General features: G+C 40.8%; 1 protein-coding gene across 5 annotated transcripts in view; it reads left to right on the forward strand.

Annotated features, from left to right (window-relative positions):
• The window catches only part of LOC306850412 (echinoderm microtubule-associated protein-like 1), a 67,422-nt gene that overhangs the window by 21,767 nt on the left and 21,183 nt on the right, over positions 1 to 24,472 (forward strand). For 2 of the 5 annotated variants that reach the window (XM_079386049.1, XM_079386050.1), the window contains exons 2-7: positions 7,306 to 7,488; positions 7,790 to 7,843; positions 11,882 to 12,011; positions 20,459 to 20,593; positions 20,718 to 20,746; positions 21,857 to 21,883. In XM_079386049.1, coding sequence (XP_079242175.1) covers positions 7,306 to 7,488; positions 7,790 to 7,843; positions 11,882 to 12,011; positions 20,459 to 20,593; positions 20,718 to 20,746; positions 21,857 to 21,883 — 558 coding nt within the window. The remainder of the gene's footprint in view (positions 1 to 7,305; positions 7,489 to 7,789; positions 7,844 to 11,881; positions 12,012 to 20,458; positions 20,594 to 20,717; positions 20,747 to 21,856; positions 21,884 to 24,472) is intronic. The other 3 variants (XM_079386053.1, XM_079386051.1, XM_079386052.1) reach the window with 2 other exon arrangements.

Below are 24,472 nucleotides of genomic sequence, written 5' to 3' on the forward strand. Positions count from 1 at the left end.
AGCTGGGGACTACTTTCAGGCGCTGCGTAATATCATTGCGCCTGCTGCACTCATGGTACGGCAGCAAAGTTCCTTGATTATTACGCCGGAATGAGAGTATAGTTCTTAGCCTTATCGGACTAGAAAATCGCATCTTTTCATTTTCCGTCAGTCTTAGTACATGATGTAACTACAGAAGAGTCAAGCTTTAAATAGGAAAATTAACGAAACTCTTTGGTCATTTTTGATGACCAAATGCTAATGGTCTAATCCGATTCGATGATCTGTGCTAAAATAAGCTAAAAGTGCTACCGCCAGACCCGGAGATCGGCTGAATGGATTCAAAAACTGTTAAACTCAACTGTTTAAATCTAGGGGAGTTGGAAAATGAGCCTATTTCCAAAAAAGTGGAGTGTTCCTTTAATATTGCAGTATTGTTATATGCAGTATTGTTTATATTTTATTGACCTAATATTTGTTTATTTTGTCCAATTTTTCAAAGATTGCAAGATTTTGCAAGATTATAAATATATTTTCTTGCCTCTAGTAATGTATTTTAGCATTTAAGGGATAGCATTTAAAATATATTTTCTATTTGAAAATATATTTGATTTGTGTTGTTCACAATGTACACAATGTGTATTTTTGAAATACATTTTCAGGAAAAAAAATCTGTGATGCCTACTGCCTTCATGGGCAGTTTTAAATTTGCTGTTGATTATTTTTCTTAATGATGGGGTCACATTAGCAAAATTTCAGCATATTTTCAAAGATAATGTCAGTCACAAAAATGGAAAATGTGCCCTTACCTTTAGAAATGTGCAATGTAATTTGCATTATACGGCAGCTCTATTAAGCATTACATGGGATTTTCCAGCTTTTTCTTAATTTTAAGGGGAAACAAGCCTCCAAAGTAAAGGAACATGATCACATTCACTGTCAGCGTAATGATAATACTTACAAATCTTAGCACCCTGCTGCTGTTGTGACTCATTTTTGAGCAGATACAGGGTTTTAGTGAGTCATCTAGTAGGTTCAGACTCGGAGAGAGACCAGAGATGCATTATTAATCAGCCCCAGCGCTTTGAGAGAGACATTAAAGAGAGTATGTTTTGCTTTGATAATCCACCAACACTTTCTACCCTGCCCTTCTGTCTTTTTACGTAGCTTTATGCAAACTTTTTATTCAAGAATTTAAAGCATTATTGGTATTGTTTTTTTTGAATATCAGTATATCGAGTACCATTACAGTTATAGTTTAACTGTGAATTTTTAATTTGTAATTTTAGATTCTTGAATTTAGTTATTTTTTTTAAATCAAAATACTTATAACTCAAACATTTTTGGAACTCTTAAATGTATTTGTTCAACACATTTGCTTAATCTGACAATTTTTAATAATTTAGAACAACTATTTCATTCTTTTCTGTAGTTCATGATGGACAATAAGTAGCTGGCGAGATTAAAGTAAACATTAAACAATTAGTTTTAATTTTTTTGATAATACACCTGATATATATTCATATTTATTAAGTACTTAATGTGAAGCTTTTAGAGTTTATGTCCCAAGATTTACATATCTTGCAGCTAAATTAGCGCTTCCTGGACTTTCACCTAACAGCATGGATTGATACATTAAAATTCTTACAGCATTAAAATTCTTTGCAGTGGTTTTAAAGCAGCGAATGAATGTCTGCACTTAGTCAGGCCAATAGGTCAGGAATTGACTTCAGTTTCAATCTCATTTTATGTGCAGTAAGAGCACAGTCTGTCTTTTGGTGGCCATGAGATCAGTTCTGTCTCTCTTTCTTTGGAGGATGGAAAAAACATTCAGTATTATTAAGATTTTCAGTGCACAGACTGTTCTGTTTTTAACTGTTCAGTTTTTTTTATGTAATCTTCTGTCTAATCACCAGATAGGCTAATAGTTATGAAAGAGCTGTTTAGTGTTTGGAGGTTAACCAACAGAAGCTAGAAGAAGATCTAGTTAGGATAGCGATGCGCTATCTAACAAACTGTAATTTCCAGTGAAACATGAAGCCAGAGATGGGCTGACGTCCAATCCAATCACAATGAAACAGAACGAGATTAAATTCATGGGAAGTGGGAGAGAGACCGAGATAGTGAGAGACAATGGCAAGGGAAGTGCATCCTCAGTCTGAGCAGTTCATTTGATTTCTGAAACACATTAGAAGATATGGACGCATGCCAATCCTTCTGTTTTAACACAACGAACAGCAACAAGAATCGCAATTTGTGTCCGTTCATGCTGCACTGATATATTCCCGCTAATGGTTTTTAAGCGCACTCTCCCTGATTCTCACCTGCAGTCATGCGTAGCTGAGAAGTTCAATGGAGAGCATTAGCGTTTTAGAAGGAATGTAATTAAATATGTGTTTAAGCGTGTGTTTACATGCTCTATCGCTGACCATTCAGGTGCGCTTTTGTTGAGTGCAGTATTATTTTGTGCATTTGTCAAATGAACGTGAAGCACTTTTAGGATATTGAGCAGATGTGACAGTAATTTATTGTGCTGGCTATTAGCATTATGCCACCAGCGGCTGCAGAACGGTTGAAAACTGGGCTTTTGCTTGGAGAAAAGACAGAATAATCTCCCCATGGAGCTTTTGAAAAGATGAATCCGTGGGATGGCTTCAATCAATGATTAATTTCATCCATCAAAGAGGCAGTTTCTATGCAAACAGCATGATTTGCGGCTCTTATTATTAGTAGTCATTTTTTATTAGGTTTTGTCTTGGTTGAAGTGTGTGTGTGCGTGTGTGTATGTAGGGATTCACATTGTATGTTCCTTTGTTCATAATGCACTCATAAAAAGCCTCAGTGCAGTGATTAACAAAGCCTTTAGTGATCCAGCAATAGAAACCTTTTGAGTGTTGGGATACTGGGATGGTTTGCTCAATGCAGAAGGCTGAGGTGTGCTGGTCTGTGCAGGTCAGTATAAATCTAAGGGTTATCTGAATATCCTGACAGGGTGAAATAGTGTTGCATAAAGAGGCTTATCTTCAGGAGGCGATTAATCACTGCTGAACATTAATGACTATGATCGTTTTTGCAGGGCGAGCAACTGAATTTTAAGTGGAATGGCTGGAGGCCATTAAATGTGCTGTGCTGATGTGTGTGTGTGTGTAGTGCATGTGTGTGAGGGTATGATTATACAGCTCAGTTGGGGTAAGGAAACACTGAGTGATTGAATGTTTGCAGTGGAAGGTACTAATCTAAATTTCACTTTCAAAACTATCCATTTTTTATTTTGCCTGAAGCTTCCCATCTGCCAATTATTCAGGCTGATAGGACTCATGGTTGGCATTTTTATAATTCAGGTCACACTTGCTATGAATTCATATATTAAATGGTATTACTGAATGTCAGTTTATAACTGAGACTTATTTAGTGTAAATTATTGTTATTAATCAAATACTGGTAACACTTTTTTTTTTTTACAGTAGGGTTCAATTTCTTTTTCATTATGCATTAGGTATTAGGAAACTAACAGTCTTTAAAGCATGTTAATCTAGATTCATGTTAATTCATAAATGTACCATGGCTAATTTCTGTTTGTTCATTATGGAAGCTTGTTTTCACCACAGAAAAATAAAAATGTAATTGTGACTTCTTATCTCACTATTCTTGCAAAATGTCCTTGCAGAAAACAGAATTGTTAGATATACAACAAGTTAGATATACAGCATTCACACATGTGAGAATGCTGTTCATAGACTTCAGTTCTGCATTTAATACAGTAATCCCCTCCAAGCTGATCTCCAAGCTCAGCCAGCTTGGAATCAGCACACCCATCTGCAATTGGATTCTAGATTTTCTGACTAACAGACCTCAGTCCGTTAAGTTAGATAACCTCTCCTCCTCCATCATCACCCTGAACACCGGCGTGCCACAGGGCTGCGTACTGAGCCCTCTCCTGTACTCCCTCTTCACCCATGACTGTGTTCCTGTTTATGGCTCCAACACCATAATTAAATTTGCAGATGACACCACGGTGGTAGGTCTGATCAAGGATGACGATGAATCAGCCTACAGGGATGAGGTGCAGCACCTGGCTGTGTGGTGTGCCACCAACAATCTACAGCTAAACACCCAGAAGACAAAGGAGATCATTGTGGACTTCAGGCGGACTAGGAGTCATGCACACACACCCATCTACATCAACGGAGCTGAAGTGGAGCGTGTGTCGAGTTTCAAGTTCCTTGGCATCCACATCTCTGATGACCTCACCTGGTCCCATAACACCTCCACTCTGGTCAAAAAGGCACAGCAGAGCCTTTACTTCTTAAGGAGCCTTAAGAAAGTTCACCTGAATCCCAGGATCCTTGTGGAATTCTACCGCTGTACCATTGAGAGCATACTCACGAACTGCATCTCAGTATGGTACAGCAATTGCTCCGCATCTGACCGCAAAGCACTCCAGCGGGTGGTGAAAACTGCTCAACGGATCACCGGCACCCAGTTAACTTCCATTGAGAACATTTATCATAAGCGCTGTCTGGGCAGGGCAAGAAACATCATCAAGGATGCCTCTCACCCTAACCATGGACTTTTCACCCTCCTTCCATCCGGCAGGCGTTACAGGTGCCTACGCTCTCGCACTAGTAGGCTCAGGAAGAGCTTCTTCCCCGAGGCTGTGACACTTCTGAACGCCACACCACTAATCTAACCTGCACCTGCTTATTACTGCACTGGTCACAGTACTTTACACACATGCATTTGCACTACTCATATTTTTGCACAGACTGCACAAGTTATTACACTATAAACTGTATAAAGTTGTTACTATACAAAGCACAGTAAACTATTTCTATAAAATATTGCACTACTGCTATTTTGCATAGAATACATTGTTCTATCAATATTTTGCACACTCATCCAGCTGTATTTATTTATTACCACTGTTCTCACGTTTCTGCTGTTCATAATGTATATAATCCTACATTGCTCTGTTCATAATGTACATACAATCCCTACATTGCATTCCTATTTATATTCTGTATATACTCTGCTCAATACTGTATATAGCAATTCCACTGTACATTCTGTAAATCTTATCTTCATTTACTCTGCACTTATATGTATATAAAACACTATATTCTTGCACTTCTGGTTAGATGCTAACTGCATTTCATTAGCTCTGTACTTGTACTCTGCATAAATGACAATAAAGTTGAATCTAATCTAATCTAATCTAAAATAAAATAAAATTTTCCAGTGGAGAGTTTTCTTCTTGCAATTCAGAGTTTTTTCTTGGAATTCTGAGTTTATGTCTCCCACTGAATTCTTACAACTGCGAGTATATATCGTAGAATTCAGATTTTTCTTCTTGGAATTGTGAGTTTATATCGTGCAATTCTGAGCTCTTGTCTCATAATTATGAAAAAAATTAAATAAAGAAGTCACAATTGCCGGAAATTCTGATAAAAAGTCTAGTATATATATATATATATATATATATATAGACACACACACACGCTAATTAACATTAATATATATTTATATTTATATATATATAAATTAACATTAACCTAGATCCTAGATTAGTAAATAAAAGTAATGTTCATTGTTAGTTCTTGATACCTAATGACCTTACTGAACTTATTTTATGATTATACCAGTCTGAAGTCTGAAAACAATGTTAAAAATAATGTGCTATGAATAGGATCCCAACAGATGCAGAGTAATTTTAAAAAGTCTTTAATGACACGCCCAGCTAATTGAATGGCTTCCTTATAAATCTTACTGAAAAATGCAGTAGCATGTTTTAACTGTTTTTTTTTTTTTATTGCTTTAATTACCAGCTGCTTCCTCTCAGTGTATAATTAATGAAGACGTTATTCTCAGGGAGGGGTTGAAAGCACTAGTTTTCATTAATGTTTCATACCACTGATTTTACAAAGCCGTCTAATCACCTAGCAAACAGTTAACTGCTCTTTCATATGTGTGTCGGTTGTGTGTCTGAGTAAAAGAGGGAGTAACAGGGTTTCTCTGGGTCAGCAGCTGTTAGGGAAGGGTGCCGCAAAAACCATCAGCATGTTTATATGTGATGAAGTGGGACATGTTAGGCCATCCCTCGCTGACTCTTTTAAAAGCTCCCTGCTGGATGAGGCTTTTGGCTTAAATTTGGGTCACCTCGGGTGGAAATAAACTAGAATGGACTGGATTATTAAGTGGGATGTGTGATGACAGAGATCTGCTTTGCTTGACATTTTCAGCTTTTTTTTACATTCAGACTCATTAGCCTGATGCCATTTGAGAACCTTTTTACTGAATTTGACATAGTTACCTTTTTTATTCTGCTTTCTAAACTGATATAACCTTAATACATCATCCTACTGAAGTACTAACATCTATTTTCTGCCTTTATAATACATTGTTTTGTGAATTTATGCTGTTTTGTGCCTTTACAATATATAGGCGACAGTAATCAAAGTAGCTTTTCCACAATCTGAAGTAAATACTAATATATAGAAAGAGTGCGCACTGTCATGCACACAAATACAAAACGCCATCATGGTAATAAACATGGTGCTAAAATACTGCAATAAACATTAACTTAACAACATGTAGCATAAATCTGGGAATGTCCATTTAAAGTTTTTCCTGGAAATTATAAGATGACTTGCTCTTTTTCACTTCCAAAAACAATATTTTGACATGATTGTTTACATAAATGTAAAATTATTTTATTGCATTTTAAAATGATTATATATAAAATATATTTTTATTATGTTATCATGTTTTTATTATGTTAGGTGGCAGTATTTTTAGTTATTTTATTAACCTAAACATAATAACCGAACTGCAGTTTAATTGAGATTAACTGAAAAATTGCACAATGAAAAAACATGATTTTTTAACATTTGAAAAAGAGTTAGCCTATCTGTTTTTCCAAATGAACTCTTCATATATATGTTTATATATTGATATATACATATATTTTATATTTTTACTGGCTTTTACCATTAAAATGATTTTTTTGGATGAGCCGTAGTTTTATGGCTTAATTTTAGGTGTATACATCTAACATTCATTTTGTGGTGGGTAAAAATAAAAATACAACCTAATAGGACGTAAATATTTTCCACATTTAGACACATTTTTAATGTTTTACAAACCATTATTAATATTAATAATATTAAACATAATCATTTAATAATGGTTCTTTGAGGCACATATGGTGAACCCTATTTGAAGATCCCTATTTTTTAACAGTGGTACTTACTTATAACTGTTATGAAATTGAAATTGAAATTTCAGCATTAGTTTTCATATACTTGAAGGTTTTTTTGTGTGTTATAGATGACAGTGCCTCGGCGGCGAGCAGTATGGAGGTGACGGACAGGATCGCCTCTCTGGAGCAGCGGGTTCAGATGCAGGAGGATGAGATTCAGCTGCTCAAGTCGGCGCTGGCTGATGTGGTGAGGAGACTGAACGTTTCAGAGGAGCAGCAGGCCATGCTCAGCAGAAAAGGACCAACCAAAGGTAACACGCAGACCCTCTGCCACCTCATCTGTTGGAAAGTCCTAGAGTTTCCAGATCGTGTTATTTATTTCAGCTTTGCATTTAATCTCAGCTGCTTCGCTAGAACATGTTCAGCATTTTCTTTGAGCCTCACTGGAGAACAATTCTCTACAGAACCACCTGTGTGCCATTTCTTAGTTTTCATCTCCATCCCACCCCTGCTCAGGCTGCAGTTTTCTCTTCTATTGTTATTCATTTCCTTTCTTCTCTACCTTCCTATTCCCTTCCCTCAACTGTTCTCTCATACTGTGAGCGTGTTTAGAAGCAGCAGTGAGGAGAGACTCTCCCTCCTCTGACAGCAGTGTTGGGAAGCCAGGTATGCAGTGGGGCTCATGTCTCACTTGTCAAGAGTTACTCACTAATACAAAGAGCACAGTTTAGTCACATCACTGAAACTGTGCTTCAAAAATGCATGAACACAGAGGACTGAGTTTTATATGAGTTATATTTCCACTTAGGGATGCACTGATATAATGTTGGCTGATATTTTTAATCCATGATCAGTAGGTTCCATTTTAAATGTTAATTAGATCTGGTATTTGCTTGTAATGTAAGCATGTTGATATACAGAATGTTTATTCATACGCAAAACAGGGTAATTTTCAATCTAGTGTTTATTTACATGCTGTTATATACATATGGGTGTTATTAAATGTTCAGCATCACTTGCATAAATCATGAGTTAAGTAACAGGAGTCCTATAGAGATGTTAATGCTTAATCTACTTGGTTTAATTTAGAGAAGCTTAATTTATCTTATACTAAATTCTTTTCAAATTAATTAAAATAAAATAGTGCTGTCAAACGATTAAAGGTGCCATAGAATGAAAAACTGTCTTTACCTTGGAATAGTTAAATAATAACAGTTCTGCAAATGGAAATGACACACTGTGAGCCTCAAACACCATAGTTTCCTCCTTCTTATGTAAATCTTGTGATTAAAAAAGACCACTGAAAAACCGGCGAATCAGAACATAACACCGACTGTGACGCAACAGTCGGGATCACTACGCCCCCAACATTTGCATAAACCCACCCTTGTTCGGGGCCAGCCACCAGCTGAACCATCAGAAGTTCTGCAGGTATTGTAAATAAACAAAAGCAGACAACAGCGAAAATGGCAGACCATGGAAATAAATGTTATGTTCCAGGCTGTGCAGGGGATGTGAAGTGCAGAGATGGGTTGGTGTCTGTATTCAGAAAGGCACGGAAAGCAAATAACGCGAGCCACTAAAGGGACATGGTTAGCTCCTTGCTAGCTGTAGCCTGTTACAGTACATAAGATTTCACTCTCAGTAAGGAGAGATGAGGATGATGGCGAATGACTTACAGATCCTGAGCACCACTGACAATCATCTGATCTTGTAAAATGTGAGGGAAGTACTGTCCTCCATAATATAAACATAGTTTGTACGATCGAAAGTGAAACTATAACGAGATCGACCGATCAAAAGCAGTTTCAATGCCTCGCGTATTAATAACGGCTCCCTGATAACCGCATTTTATATACAGTATAATTACCCGACGATATAACTGCGAGAGAAAGTATTTCAATATATAATTTTCTCCCTGTGTTTCCTTCTTGCTGCGAGTTACAGAAATGAGAAACACAGTGAAACAGCCAATCAGAGCAGAGCTCAACATTAAGTAGCACTGTGAAACAGCCAATCAGAGCAGAGCTCAACATTAAGCAGCACTGTGAAACAGCCAATCAGAGCAGAGCTCAACATTAAGTAGCACTGTGAAACAGCCAATCAGAGCAGAGCTCAACATTAAGTAGCACTGTGAAACAGCCAATCAGAGCAGAGCTCAACATTAAGCAGCACTGTGAAACAGCCAATCAGAGCAGAGCTCAACATTAAGCAGCACTGTGAAACAGCCAATCAGAGCAGAGCTCAACATTAAGCAGCACTGTGAAAAAGCCAATCAGAGCAGAGCTCATTATTATTCATGACCCTGCCAAATAAGCCAATAACAGACCGTTTCATTATGGGGAGTAATATTAGGGTTGTAAATGGAATCGTTTGTGGAGATTTTTTGCCTTTACCGAAGCCAAGAATCAATGCATTCTATGGCACCTTTAATCACGATTAATTGCATCCAAAATAAGTTATTATTCATATAATATATGTGTGTGTACTGTATTTATGTATTATGTACATATAAATACACACACATGCATGTATATATTTTAAAAAATATGTTATGTTTATATATTAAATATATTTTTACATAATAGAAATTATATGAATATAAATATATACATGTAAATGCATGTAAATATTTTCAAAATGTATACTGTATGTGTTTGTATATATATATATATATATCATCATAATGTACAGTAAAAAAATACTAAATGTTTAACTTTTATTTTTAAAACTTTTTACTTTCAACGTCAACCTAATCAGACAGATAATTAAAAAAAAACACTGATACTCTTAAAGGGTTACTCCACCCCAAAATGAAAAGTTAGTCGTTAATCACTTACCCCCATACTGTTCCAAACCCATAAAAGCTTCGTTCATCTTCGGAACACAATTTAAGATATTTTGGATGAAAACCGGGAGGCTCCCATGGACTGCCAAGTAAATAACACTGTCAAGGTTTTCATCCAAAATATCTTAAATTGTGTTCCGAAGACGAACGAAGCTTGGGGTGGAGTAACCCTTTAAGATCATTGATTTATTGTGCATCCCTAATTTCACTCGAGCATGTGTGACAGAGTTCTCTCTCACATTTGTCTAGTTCTTTGAGTTTAGTGAGATTAACACTATAAGATGCTTGTTAGTGTGCTTAACAAACACTCTAGTCCTAATTACATTTAATTCTAGACTGACAAGCTACCACATCCACATTGTAATATCTCTCAAAAATGAGAGACCTTGATACATTTCAAAAATGAGGTTAACTTTGGACTAACAGACATGGGAAGTGGCTTGTTGCCTTAAATATCTTGATTCTTTGGTGATTGTTAACAAAGCTTTACTAAATCCATATAATCCTTTGAACTGTAGGATAAAGTAGGTAATTAGAGTCACATTTCCTTACCGTCTCAGAGGTTTGAAACACACTTGCTGCTTTGATGTCAGACACTAATTAGCCAGGCTGCATGAATATGTGCTACCAAATGTCAAACTGGGGTCCAAGATTCCTTAAGCCAATAAAGAAATGCTTACTTTCGTTGTACTTCAGCTAGCTCATGTTCACTTCATCCTTTCCGCCGCCTGTTTGAAGTGTGCGAGATGAGTCACGCTTTGCTTCTGCATAATCCTTGATGCTTTATGCAGTCTGATGTCTTTGAAACAAAACAAAACAAAAAAATCCTCTGCTATTTCTCACTTGCGCTTTTGCCTCAGTCTTTCTTTTATTTTTTCTACTGTATTTCTGTCCCCCTGCCTACACATTCAAGCAGATCTGCAGTGATGAATATTTAATAGTTCAGAGGGGTAATGTAAATAAAGGCTCTCAAAAATCTTTGCCATAAGCAGTTAGACTGCAGGTGTGGATGCACTATTGAGTACTTGAATTCCACAAAGGCTTATTCACCAACCTAGACTTCTGTGAACCACAATTGCATTTTAATGAAGTCCATTCGTGGCTCAACCTATTGCAGGACAGTCTGAACAAGCAAGAAAAAACCTACTGTGGAAAACTGTGTCACTGCTCTGTTCTAGTTCTTCATATATTGATTGAATTTGACATCTGTGATGCATTAAACGTATACTGTACAGATACATGCGTTTAAAATTCATATAGCTCTTTTTGGACAGTGACACAGGAATATTGATGACTCATCGTACACATTTTTTTTTTGTCCAATTATCTCTAGATTTACAATAAAACCACATTCAACTAACTGACAAGTATCAAATGATTGCTCATGACTATGAAAAAGGCTTTTTGGCCATTTAAAACAAAAGGGATAAGTAAGTACTGCCCAGACTTCCTGTTTTAATAGGAAATAATTCTGAACAGGATAAAAAAAACAACTTCTTGTCAAGTGATTTCATAGAGCCTTTGATAATGTGAAGTTAACTATTAAAAGTTTACAAAAATAATGGAAACAATGGTAACACTGCCTATTATTAACATATTGGCTGTTTTTTAGTGCTTATAAAGCACATATTCTGCAGGACCATATTCTACATCCATCTAATTCTACCCGATGCCTAAACTTAACAACTTCTTCTAATAAGCAGCAAATTAGGAGTTTATTCAGGCAAATTTGTAGTTAATGGTTTGTTAATAGTGAGAGTTGGACCTTAAAATAAAGTGTGACCAAAACAACAGGCAATAAACGTCTGACTGCAGTGCTGTGTGTAATTCTGCCCATGTGTCATTCCATCTTTCAGCTAGACCGATGATTGCAACCCTGCCCCTGAGACCCACGGTCAATAACGGTACTGTCCTGCCTAAGAAGGGCGGCACACTGCCATCCCCCTCTAGCTCCAAGAAGGACAACAGCTCACCAGCAACCAAAAGGTAAGAGACTAAAAGATGATTCCACAAAAACATTTTGTAATGTCTGATGGGTGCAGACATGGGTGCAGTGATTTTTTTTTTTAGCTTCAAACTTTGATTTCATCCAGTCTGAGGATATGAAACAAGGCATATATCTTTTGCGTGAGTCACAACTTGAAAGCATGTTAGTGTGTGACTCTCAGCTGTTTAGTGTATAAAAGTTGTTTAATGTATTCCTGCCTTAATCTATAATTGACTGAATTCTTTTCATTTTAGAAATGAAGTTAAAATCCTTCTCAGTCAATTCACTTTGGTGTGGAGATAAAACTGTATGTATTTCTATGCTGTGCTGTGCTGGATCATCTTTCAGTATAATAGATAGAGCATGAATATACACAAGATAACAGTGGACGGTTTTGTCTTATAAAGGTCAGCTCACGTCTTTCATGATAAGCAACGCTAAACCTGAAAAACACAGGTTCTCAAGTGAGTCAACTGTGACGTAGAAAGCAATGCAGTATGGCTAGGTTTTAGATGACAGAGAGCAAGCCTTTTGAATTAGGTTGCAGATAAACCTATATCCCACAATATGACTTCATATTTTACAATTGCAACTTCATTTCTAGTAATAACTTAATTTCTCACAATTGACCATTTATTTCTTGTAATTGCATCTTTACACACTACTGTTTAAAGGTTTGGGGTTAAGATTTTAATGTTTTGAATGAAGTCTTTTATGCTTACCAAGATTGCATTTATTTTATTTAAAAAAGTAAAATATTATATTAACATATTATTACAATTTTAAATACAAAGTTTTCTGTTTAATGTATTTTAAAATGTAATTCATTCCTGAGATGTCAAAGCTGAATTTTCAGCAGCCATAACTTGTATCTTCTTTGTCACTTCAGAAATCATTATATGCTGATTGGGTGCTCATGATTTTTTAATAATTATCACAAGTTAAAAAGATTGTGTCACTTTTTTTTATAAAAGGTCATACATTTTTTTCAAGATTATGACATTAATAGAATGTTAAAAAGAACAGCATTTATATCAAATAAAAACGTCAATATTTTTTAAAATTTTTATTATCACTTTGGATCAAATTAATGCATCGTTGCTGAATAAAAGTATTAATTTTGTTAAATAAAAATTCTTACTGACCCCAAACTTTTGAAGGGTAGGTGTATCCCACACTGTGATATGTCACATTCCAACTTATTTCCAACCATATTTTTCAGAAATAACGTCTCAGGTTACGTATGTAACCATGGTTCCCTGAAGGGAACGAGACGCTGCGTCGAAAACGCATATGGGAACGCCTTCAGCGTGACCAGGTTCTGAATATGATGTGTAATCAGTCAAACAAGGGCGAGGCGTCACGGGCGGGGTGACGTCACGACCAGGAAGCATATAAGCACGTGCGGCGGAGCCGGCTTCAGCTTCAAGTCATGAAGCAAGCGCTGGCAGGGATGCCGGAAGTGTGGCAACGCGACGCAGCGTCTCGTTCCCTTCAGGGAACCATGGTTACATACGTAACCTGAGACGTTCCCTTCCAGGAACTTCGAGCTGCGTCGAAAACGCATATGGGAACGAGATACCAACGCCGCCAGACTGACAAGTCCCTGCCTGGTGTCAGGACGAAAGGACAGAGGAGCCGGGAGTGGCTCGGATGTCGAGGTCATAGAACCTAACGAAAGTCAGGGGCGTGGACCACCCAGCTGCGTTGCAGATGTCCTGCATGGAACACCTGCCCAGAAGGCCTTGGAGGCCGCCACACCTCGGGTTGAGTGCGCTCTGACTCCCACCGGCGGGGGGAGCTCAGAGGCCTCGTATGCCAAAGCCATGACACCCACAATCCACCTACTAAGCGGAGGGCTTCGTAGCAGGAAGACCCCTCCTAGGCGGACCATAGCACACAGGCAGCTGGTCCGATTTTCTCCACAGGGAGGACCTGTGGATGTATGCGTCTAGTGCTCGCACTGGACACATACGGTTGTGCTTCTCCTGGTCTGGCTCCCCGAAGGGAGGAGGACAGAAGGCCTGCAGTACGACCGGCTGTGGAACGACCGATGGGACCTTAGGAACATACCCCACGCGGGGGTAGAGGAATACTTTCGCCGAACCGGGCGCAAAGTGAATAGAGGCCGTAGTCAGGGCCTGAAGGTCACTCACCCTCCTCAGAGAGGTGATAGCCAATAAGAAAACGGTCTTGATAGTGAGGAGTCTCTCAGTTATCTCCTGAATGGGCTCGAAAGGTGCATTGCACAGAGCCTCCAGAACCACAGCCAGATCCCACGTAGGGACGAGATCGTACCGGAGGCCTCAGCCTCAGCGCACCGCGGAGGAAACGTGTAACCAGGGGGTGTCTACCCACTGACTGGCCACCGGTAAGGGCGTGGTATGACGAAATAGCTGCCACGTACACCTTAACAGTGTAATGGGTTACCCCTGTGGAGAAACGGGCCTGCAGGAACTCCAGTACTGCACCAACGGGGCAGTTGACTGGGTCGAGCTGGCGGTCCCCGCACCAAGAAGTGAAGAGCCTCCACTTCAAGGCGTACAGTTTCCTCGTAGAGGGAGCTCTGGATTGGAGGATGGTCTCGACAACCTCGGTTGACAGACCGGAAGCTATGAGCTGTGCCCCCTCAGGGCGTCACACCAACAGCTTCCATCACTCCGGGCGAGGGTGCACCTCGGTGCCCCCGGCCTGTGAGAGGAGGTCCCTCCTGACGGGCACTTCCCACGGAGTGCCGTCGAGGAGAGATATCAGGTCCGAGAACCATACTCGGCCTGGCCAGAACGGTGCTACTAACAGTAGACTGACCTCGTCCCGGCGCACTCTCGCCAGAACTCCAGGGAGCAGAGCGATCGGGGGGAAGGTGTACAGGCGGAGCCTCGGCCACGTCTGTACCATAGCGTCCAGTCCCGGAGGAGCTGGAGGAACCAGAGGGGACATTGCGCTGACTCTCGAGTGGCGAAGAGGTCCACCTGTGTCTGGCCAAAAACCTTCCACATCTGCTTCACCCCTCAGGGTGAAGGATCCATACCCCGGGCCTCGGCCCCTGTCTCGACAGGACGCCTGCTCCCACATAAAGATGCCCAGGAATGTGCACAGCTCTCAGTGATAGGAGCTTGCCCTGGGACCACACAAGGATCTGGTGTGCCAGCTTATACAAGGGGCGCGACCGCAGACCTCCTTGGTGGTTGATGTAAGAGACCACTGCCGTGCTGTCGGTGCGCACCAGCACGTGGTGATCTCTCAGGTCTGGGAGGAAGTGCTTGAGTGCACGGAACACCGCTAACATCTCTAGCCGATTGATATGCCACGTCAGGTGGCAACCTCTCCACAGACCGCGGGCAGGGTGGCCACTCATGACCGCACCCCAACCGGTGAGGGAAGCGTCCGTCGCTAGCGAGACGCGGCGACAAGGAGCTCCCAACACCGGGCCCTGGGACAAGAACCAAGGATTCCTCCACATGTCGAAGGCACGGACACAACGGCGTGACACTTTGACAGCGCGGAGTGAGTTTCCCCTCAGGGAGACCCCCTTGGTCTTGAGCCACCACTGTAGGGGTCTCATGTACAGCAGGCCAGAAGGTATCACGCTGGACGCAGCTGCCATGAGCCCCAGCAGTCTCTGAAACTGCTTGACAGTGAGTGACTGGCCTTCTCGCACTCTCCTGACTGTAGTAAGGATCGACTCGATCCGAGCAGGGGACAATCGTGCCTGCATCGTGGTCGAATCCCACACCACGCCTAGATCAGTGATTCTCAGAACCGGAGAAAGCACACTTTTCTTGGCGTTCAGTCTCAACCCCAGTTCTTTCATGTGGGCGACATCTCGATGCCGAACCGCCAACCGCTCTGATTGAGCGAGGATCAACCAATCGTCGATATAATTGAGTATGCGGATGCCCTGAAGCCGCAACGGGGCCAGTGCCGCATCCACACACTTGGTGAAAGTGCGGGGTGAAAGTGCTAGGCCGAAGGGAAGAACCCGATATTGGTACGCTTTCCCCCCAAAGGCGAACCTCAGGAACTTCCTGTGAGAAGGAAGGATGGAAACATGGAAATATGCGTCTTTGAGATCTATCGTGACAAACCAGTCCTCGGACCTGATTTGAGTCACGACCTGCTTGATAGTAAGCATCCTGAACTTCAGCTTTCTGACTGAGCGGTTCAGTAGACGCAGATCCAGTATGGGCCTCAGCCCTCCATCCTTCTTCGGAACAATGAAGTACCGGCTGTAGAAACCGGACTGGGTCTCGTGAGGAGGAACCAACTCGATGGCTTCCTTCCTCAGCAGAGTACCAACTTCCTGTTCCAAAACCAGAGCCTGCCCGGGGCGGACCGCAGTCATAACAACCCCGCAGAACGGCGGGGGTGGCCCGCCGAACTGAATACGATAGCCTCTCGCTACGGTCTGCAGGACCCAAGGAGACACATTCGGCAGCCGCTGCCAGGCTGTCAAATGCTCTACTAAGGGAATCAGTCTCTCGAGACTGACCTCTGGTGCAGCCAGACCGCTGTCTCGAAGCGGCGCACCGGAAGGAGGCACGTGGCCTGGCTGCTGGGGGCGAGTTTCTCGGCTCCGCGCTGCCGGGCGGACAAACCTGAGAAATATACTCGCTGGGACCGGCTGTGCCCTGGAACAGCGGCAGGGTCAGCAGACAAGTCCCTGGAGGGCACCGAGGGGAGACGGTCACAGTGTGCCGCGGTGTAAGCCGCTCCACCCCAGTAGGGGTCGTCCTCCGTAGTCCTGGGGCTCACCCGTCAGGACCTCTGAACGAACCAGACCCTGCAAGGCAGGACCCAAAGAGACACATTCGGCAGCTCGCTGCCCAATGATCTTAAGGGAATCAGTCTCTCGAGACTGACCTCTGGGTTCAGAGAAGCGGCCAGACCGCTGTCTCGATGCGGCGCACCGGGATGAGACGCGTAATCTGGCGGCTGAGGCGAGTTTCTCGGCTCTGCGCTGCCGGGCGGACAAACCTGAGAAATATACTCGCTGGGACCGGCTGTGCCCTGGAACAGCGGCAGGGTCAGCAGACAAGTCCCTGGAGGGCACCGAGGTGAAGTGGTCACCGAGTGCCGCGGTGCAAGCCACTCCACCCCAGTAGGGGTCGCCCTCCGCGGTCCTGGGGCTCGCCCGTCAGGACCTTTTGCGCGAGGAGCTGGTATGCAGAGGAGGCTGCGCCCGCCCAGCAGCCACCTGAGTTTATAGAGAGCGCATACCCTCTGCCCACCAAAGATGTTGTAAGCAGAGCAGGAGCCTTCAAAGCGATGCCGTAGAGGGAGACAGATAGCTCGCAAGCGTCTGTTCAACCCGCGGCATCGCCGCATACCCGCGCTCTTTCAGTTCCCGCGGGAACGAATGGCCGGGACGAAAAGATTTCACCCACGATCTCGACACCTCGGTGAGGAGATCGGGGAAAACGGAAGGCTCCTGTGTAGTAGCAGCTCTCTGGGGCGAGAGAGGCGGCGAAACCTCGTCAACGCTCGTCACATCAACCTCCTCGGAGGACGCAGCGTCAAGCCCTCGTCTCGGGGGAAGAGAAGAGACCACTTCCGAACCGAGAGACGGGGCGCCAGATCAGGCGCGGGAGGATATAGGGACATGCCCGTCTGACTCTCGCCAGCCAGATCAGCCTTTTTCTCTTTTTTTTTTTTTTTTTTCTCTGCAAGCCCCGCGAGCGCAGCCGCCGCTCTGCCTTTTTTTCTCTCTGATTTAAAGGCAAGCGGGACCGGCTTTATTCATTTTATGCTTGTGCAAACACTGCAGCTTACAAAGCTCATAGTTATATCATATTGGGGTGACAGAGGCGGCGAAACCTCGTGAACGCTCGTCACATCAACCTCCTCAGAGGAAGAGAGACGAAGCATTGAGCCCTCGTCTCGGGGGAAGAGACAGCTTCCACACCGAGAGACGGGGCGCCAGATCTGGCTGATACGGGAGGAGATAGGGACATGCCCGTCTCACACTCGCCAGCCAGATCAGCCTGCGAGCCCCACGAGTGCAGCCGCCGCTCTGCCTCGGCAGCAGCGGGACCGGCACCGCGTGGGGAGCTCGCAAAGGCTCCCTTCTCGAAGAGAGCCCTCCGGGTGCGGAGACCGATTTTGCGTGCTCCGCACCCAGGCAGACCACGCGCAAATCGTGTGTGTCCTCGCTCGTGATATAGCGAGGGCAAGGATGCACACACAACTCAAAACGTGGTCTGAAAGCTTCACCCCTGAGCTTGCCCTTGGCTTTGGCATGATACTGAATGCTTTCCACTTAAAACTAGGACAAATAACAGTAAATAAGACTGACACACACAGAGCGCTTCGCTGAATGACAAAAAGCTGAAGCCGGCTCCGCCGCACGTGCTTATATGCTTCCTGGTCGTGACGTCACCCCGCCCGTGACGCCTCGCCCTTGTTTGACTGATTACACATCATATTCAGAGCCTGGTCACGCTGAAGGCGTTCCCATATGCGTTTTCGACGCAGCTCGAAGTTCCTGGAAGGGAACATTGTTTTTAACACAAGGAAGCCATGAATAATAATGAGATCATTTTTCTTTCTAGAATCCATAAACCGATACTGATGTAATGATATTCAATAGTTTAAAATGCTTCTGGAGACCACTATGAAAATCAAAATTGCAATGAGAAAAAACAGTCACTTTTATGAACCCTCCAGCTGAATAAATAGCCACATCAGATAAATTAATTAATAAACAGAGGTTTATGATTACGAGACACAAACCCAGCTGACAACCCCTGCTTTACCCTAAGTGTCTTTGTTTGTGAGTGTCAAATGTCTGTCATATGTATTTGTCATCCTGTGAGACCTGTCTGTCCCCTTCCCTTCTTCCCATCTGTTACATGTTCTAGTCTGTCCCATCTTCCCAGGTTTCTTCTGAGGCCACCTTACAGGTGAGAGTTTTTTGCCTACAGGATCTCCAATCTTCTAAAAAATGCTGTGGGCTACTGATATTTTTGTAATAAAAAATGCTTTAAAGGTTTTTTTAAAACTATTATTCAAGCTTAAAACCTTAGCAAACAGAGTCTGCGGTTCATCCATTTTCTGTGGAAGCTGTTTGGGGATCCCACAGGAAGTACCACTGCAATGGGAGATAAACTTTGCTTTGATTCTTGTGAAACTGGGCACTCTTTTACTTGGACATTTGTTTTTTAGCTTCTCTTCAGGCACTCTTTCATTGTAGCCTGTAAAGCTTCTTTTCCCATCATGCCTTGAAGCGAGAGCCCTGTGCAGTCTATAGACTAACTCTATACCCGCTTGCTTGTATGCCTGAAGTGCTATTATTGACAAAAAGCCTCACAAAGCATGAAGATCCTGCAGCCTATTTAACACGGGATAACACCATCCGCCAATGGCTGGGCCAAATGAACTTTAGCCCTGCAGTCTGGATTAGACTTGAGCCTGGCAACCAGTGGACTGCTGATGGGGTCTTTTCTTTTGTTGACAAGTTTTAAAGGGCACCCAGTCTCAATTCACCCCTTTCTAGTGCATAAAGACACAGCAAATCAGGGCATGAACATGTCACAGAGAAAACAAAACAAAACATATAAAACATATTTCTTCTGGAATATGTAATGGTTGTTTGCTGTGTCTCTTTGGGGAAGGCCGGTGCTGAGTGTCTGTTATAATTGGCTGTGACCAGTATTATCTCTACACTGCCATTTCCTTTTTTTTCTGTGTGAATGTTTACATTTATGTTTCCTGTTTGAGGTTCAGACTATTGTAGGAAAATTAGGCTTCATGAAAGTTAACTTATACTTGGAGACATATACAATATTGCAAGCTATATATATATATATATATATATATATATATGTGTGTGTGTGTGTGTGTGTGTGTGTTGCAGTATTAATGTTATTTTTTTAAAGAAGTGAATACTTTTATTCCAAAACACTTTACAATGTTTAGTAGTGACAATAAATGCATTTATAATGTTACGTATTCTATTTTCTATTTTGAACTTATTTATCAAATAATCCTGAAAAAATATACAGTTTCCACAAACATATTAAGCAGCACAACTGTTTTCAACATTGATAATAATAAGAAATATTTCTTGATCATAAAAATCATCATCATAAATATTATTTCTGAAGGATAATGTGACGCAAAATACTCATGGCATGGCATCTGAAAATTTAGCTTTGGCATCACAGGAATACAGTTTTAAATCGTAATAATATTTCTCAGTGTCATTGTTTTTGCTGTATTTTTGATCAAATAAACGCAGCACCAAAGTTTTGACATTTTTTCTTAAAAAATCTGAAATAAATGTTAATAATAATTCAAGCTTTTTTTTTATTAATCTAACATTGTGTACATCATATTCAAAAAGCAAATGTCATATTTTCCCATTTGCTATGTTTTACATGTGGAGTATTTTATTTTCTTGCAAGGGACAAATTGATATTAATATCTTGCCTTTTATCATTCATAGCACTGTGAAAAGGACAAGTTCATCTGAGCAAGTCGGCCCCAACAACAGGAAAGACAGTGGTGTGGACTCCAAAAGCAATCGCACACGCGCTGGCTCCACAGGGAGCAACTCCAGTGGCAAGAAAGCCACAGAAAAGTATGTAAATTAGTATGTATATATACTTTTATGCCCATGTGATTGACTGAATAAGAGCAACTCATACACTCACACGTTGCACATCCACATTTAGATGACTTTCTTCCCCTCTCACCTCCTGCAGCAAACAGAGGGAGCCTGTTTTCAGCGCAGGTAAGAGTCAGGTGTCCTTTTCCCGTGTGTTAGAGTATGTGTCTCTGAACCAAGACTGGATCATACACGCAATGGTTATACAGTCATTGTTCTTTTTGACCAGACTTTCCAGAAAGTACAGACTCTTGCCAAATATATGTCCTCAAAATAAATGGCTGACCACCCAGATGTCCTTTTGTTTAACAGCAATGCTGCTCAATTAGAAGGTGGACAGATGTTACATTGGGGGTGTAGTGAATTAAGGGAAACTCATTTAAGAAAAAGGCGATTTTAGAGATTTCTGCTTGTGTGATCTCCAGTCATGGCTCATGGCGGTACAATCTTTGTTTCAGATATTTCACCATTAAATGACCTGCTATTCTTTTGTCAGTAACACATCATCTCTTACCAGAAACATTTCCTCGCTTCGTTTTTGTGTTTATTTAATTTAACTTCTGTTTGAATTTATTTTTATACATTTGGTTGAAAAGCAAATAAATGCTGGTAGTAAAAAATAATGAGAATTTATAATTACTATTATACAAGTATAGTTATTAAGCATAGAAATGGCAGAATTATGTTAATTACTCTCTCAGTAGGGAGAACGGGGTCTTTCAAAGTAAAAAAGCTTGACATTTTCAAGGTCCAACAGGCATTTATAGCCATTGTGTTTATCTATTATATATCAGTTCTGGTCAGAAGCTGTGCAGCTCGTTTTTTTTGAAAGATATACAAAGGAATTCAGCAGCAGTTCTTGGGAACGTCAGAACAAATTTGATTTGGTGTAAAAGCTGTGTGCAGCCATATGAAGCAGAATAAAACAAGCTGTTCTGCCTGAGGGCAACATTTGCATGTTGCTTACTGTATATGTTAGCTAGTTACTGTGCCCAAAACTCTGATTAATTGAGGTAATCCAGACAGCAATTCCAGATGTTAAATATACAGTACACCAAATTAACCAGTGGATTTGTTAAATAGAGCACTTGGCGAATGAAACGACTATCCCAGAGGAGCTTGTAGAGTAATTACCCAGACATGGCGAGTTGGGATCTTATGAACAGGGATCTGTCTTTCCATCAGCCGTTTTCTGCCATCTTACGTGATTGTCTCTGTCTCTGTACATTCACAAAGGGATGCGACGTGTGACGCACTGCAAAGGTAGGCACTGTTTGTCAACTGGCCCTTGCGTGAGCAGCTCTGTGGACACAGCTTAATTCCCAAAGCCAGAGGGAAGTCAACAATTACAGATTGAGGGCAATTATGACTCCTTGTTTAAAAATGCAAAGACAGTTGGTAGAGTTGAATCATTATTTATGCACTGCCAGATACTGTATAAAGCCATTTTTCTTTAAAGACCCTTATAAAACTGATTTTCTCTCCTTTTTTTTGACACATTTGTGTATTTGGGACATATTTGATATAACAGGAAAGTACATCATAGTGGGGACCCCTGCAGACTCTCATGACTGTGAGTTAAGGTTAATAAATCACTTAAAATATCAGATAATTTGACCTTTATATGACAAGGCAAGGTTAGCACCGGATGTAAAAAGTGATGTTGTGGCACTCTATGAAAAATATGATATTTACAGTTTTTCAAGCTTTGGTGCCTTTCTTGAATCAGAAATGAACTTCTCAAAACTACTTGTTGAACCTCCAACCAGTTCCAAACCAGTTCTCTGAAATAGCTCAAAGATTCATCTTTTGAACCTTCAATTGGAAAGTATATATAGACAGAGGACAATACAAGAGTTAAATATTCTGACGATGGACTTTCTAATTTTAATTATTTAATTTTCTTTTCTAAATCACAATGACGTTGTAATGTGGTTTTTCTTTGGCAGACCACTAGTAAAACTGTAACTATAAATCCTATCCAGTCTCTTAAGAAGTCTCTTATCATAAGAAGTGCAGCCTTCTGCAGTTTCAGTACAGTAACTGTCATCTAAGCTATTGCCATTGCTTATATCAGGTAATACTAACAGAGTGCACTGTTATATTGACAACATGACTAAGCATTTTGACTATCTTGTTTGTGAACAATGACGCAAGGACTTTTCATTCTGATAGCACTGATATATTCATTGACATAAATACTTTTTTTGAGCTTTCGCAGGCTTTTTACATTGTGTGGTGCTGTTTGTGCGAATTGTTTTGAGAAATGCATATACTACTTTGTAAATATTAAGGATGATTCGAGAAATGCACCAAAGTGACTGAGAAAAACTGTAAACTTGAAAATAATAAAGATGTGTATACCGGTGTTAGTATATTTAACTGAAGCTAAAACTAAAACTATCATTTTTTTACTTGAATTAAACAAACTAAAATAAAATATATGCATATAAAACATAATAATATTGTATGAAAATTAGTTCATATTTGAAATTAGTGAAATTAATGAAACTAGTTAATATTTTTAACTTGATGTATTAGAGTCATTAAAGTTAAACGTTTTTTAAAATGATGTAGAAGGGTTTTTTTTAATACCATATGAAACCTACATCAATAGAGTACATTCCTAAGAATTGGTGTCTGTGTTTTAAACTAGACTTTTATATGATTTTTGCCACCAAACTTTTATTTTATTGGGTCTTCAGAGATTTCTTACTTCTTTTTATTATGGTTGTTTCTGCTGTAAGCAGCACATAATGCCCCTTTATACCGTTTATTCTAGCGATTCCAGATGGGACAGTAATCTAGCAGACTTTGATAGCTCTGGCTTCATATTATGGAATCAGCATGCACAGAGCTGTCTTGCGTAAGGGTTTGGGTTGATTAGACAAATGCGTGTGTGATAGAAGTTCCCACCCTTCCTCCAGAAATGCTACTCTTCCCAATAAACTAATGAACACTCCCTGTAACACCCTTCTGAGTGATGCCAACCTGTGGTTGATTGCAGTGGTGCTAAAACACAGGCTGTTAACTCTTGAGTGATGCTGCTCTGACAGCTCCTGGGTGTTTTGCTCACTGCTCATGGCACTGTTTTTCACATGCACCATGGGAACCCAACACTCTCCTGCAGTCACACAGCAGCACACTGAACGGCTTTTATTCCAGTAGTTTATTGCTGCTTTTTGCTCCACGTAAACGTATTGTTCTGTCAGTCCCGTAAAGGGCATTTATCATCCTGTGTCAACCAGCTTTTCTGTTATTATCTGAAACTGGAATTTGGTGTTTATCGTAAATCTGAAGTTAAATGTCACACTGGTTTGTGTGCAGTGTGTCACATTTAGTGGAAATTATTTTCCCAAAACTGTTGTCTTCAATGTTGATGCAACAGTCAGTGAATGACTTACTATGCCCACTGCGTTTTATAGTCACAAAATACTTGTAAGGCAAACAAATTAAAAAAGCAAACGTCACTTGGGTGGTTGGAGTAATGTTTCTTCAGAATACATTTATCAGTTTATTTCCAGTATTCCTGGTTTTCCTTGATCAAGATAACATTTAGTTTCCCATGCGTCTCCCCTTCCCATCAGCACTGCAAAACTCTCTTTCATAAACAGCATTTTTGGCTTGTTTTCCAAAAAAAAAAAATTAAATATATTTAGAATATTAGAATTTTTTATTTTTTTTGGAAAATACATTATTTTTTCAATTTTATTTCTTACTTTTAGTGTATTTTTTTATTCTTTTTTCCTCCCTCATTAGTTTTAAGCATAAATGTCTCTAAATCTTTATCTATTTTTGCTTAAAACTAGAACGAAAAACGTACTCGGTTACTATCGTAACCTCGGTTCCCTG

This window comes from Barbus barbus (genome assembly GCF_936440315.1).
Source record: "Barbus barbus genome assembly, chromosome: 30".
NCBI classification, from domain to species: Eukaryota; Metazoa; Chordata; class Actinopteri; order Cypriniformes; family Cyprinidae; genus Barbus; species Barbus barbus.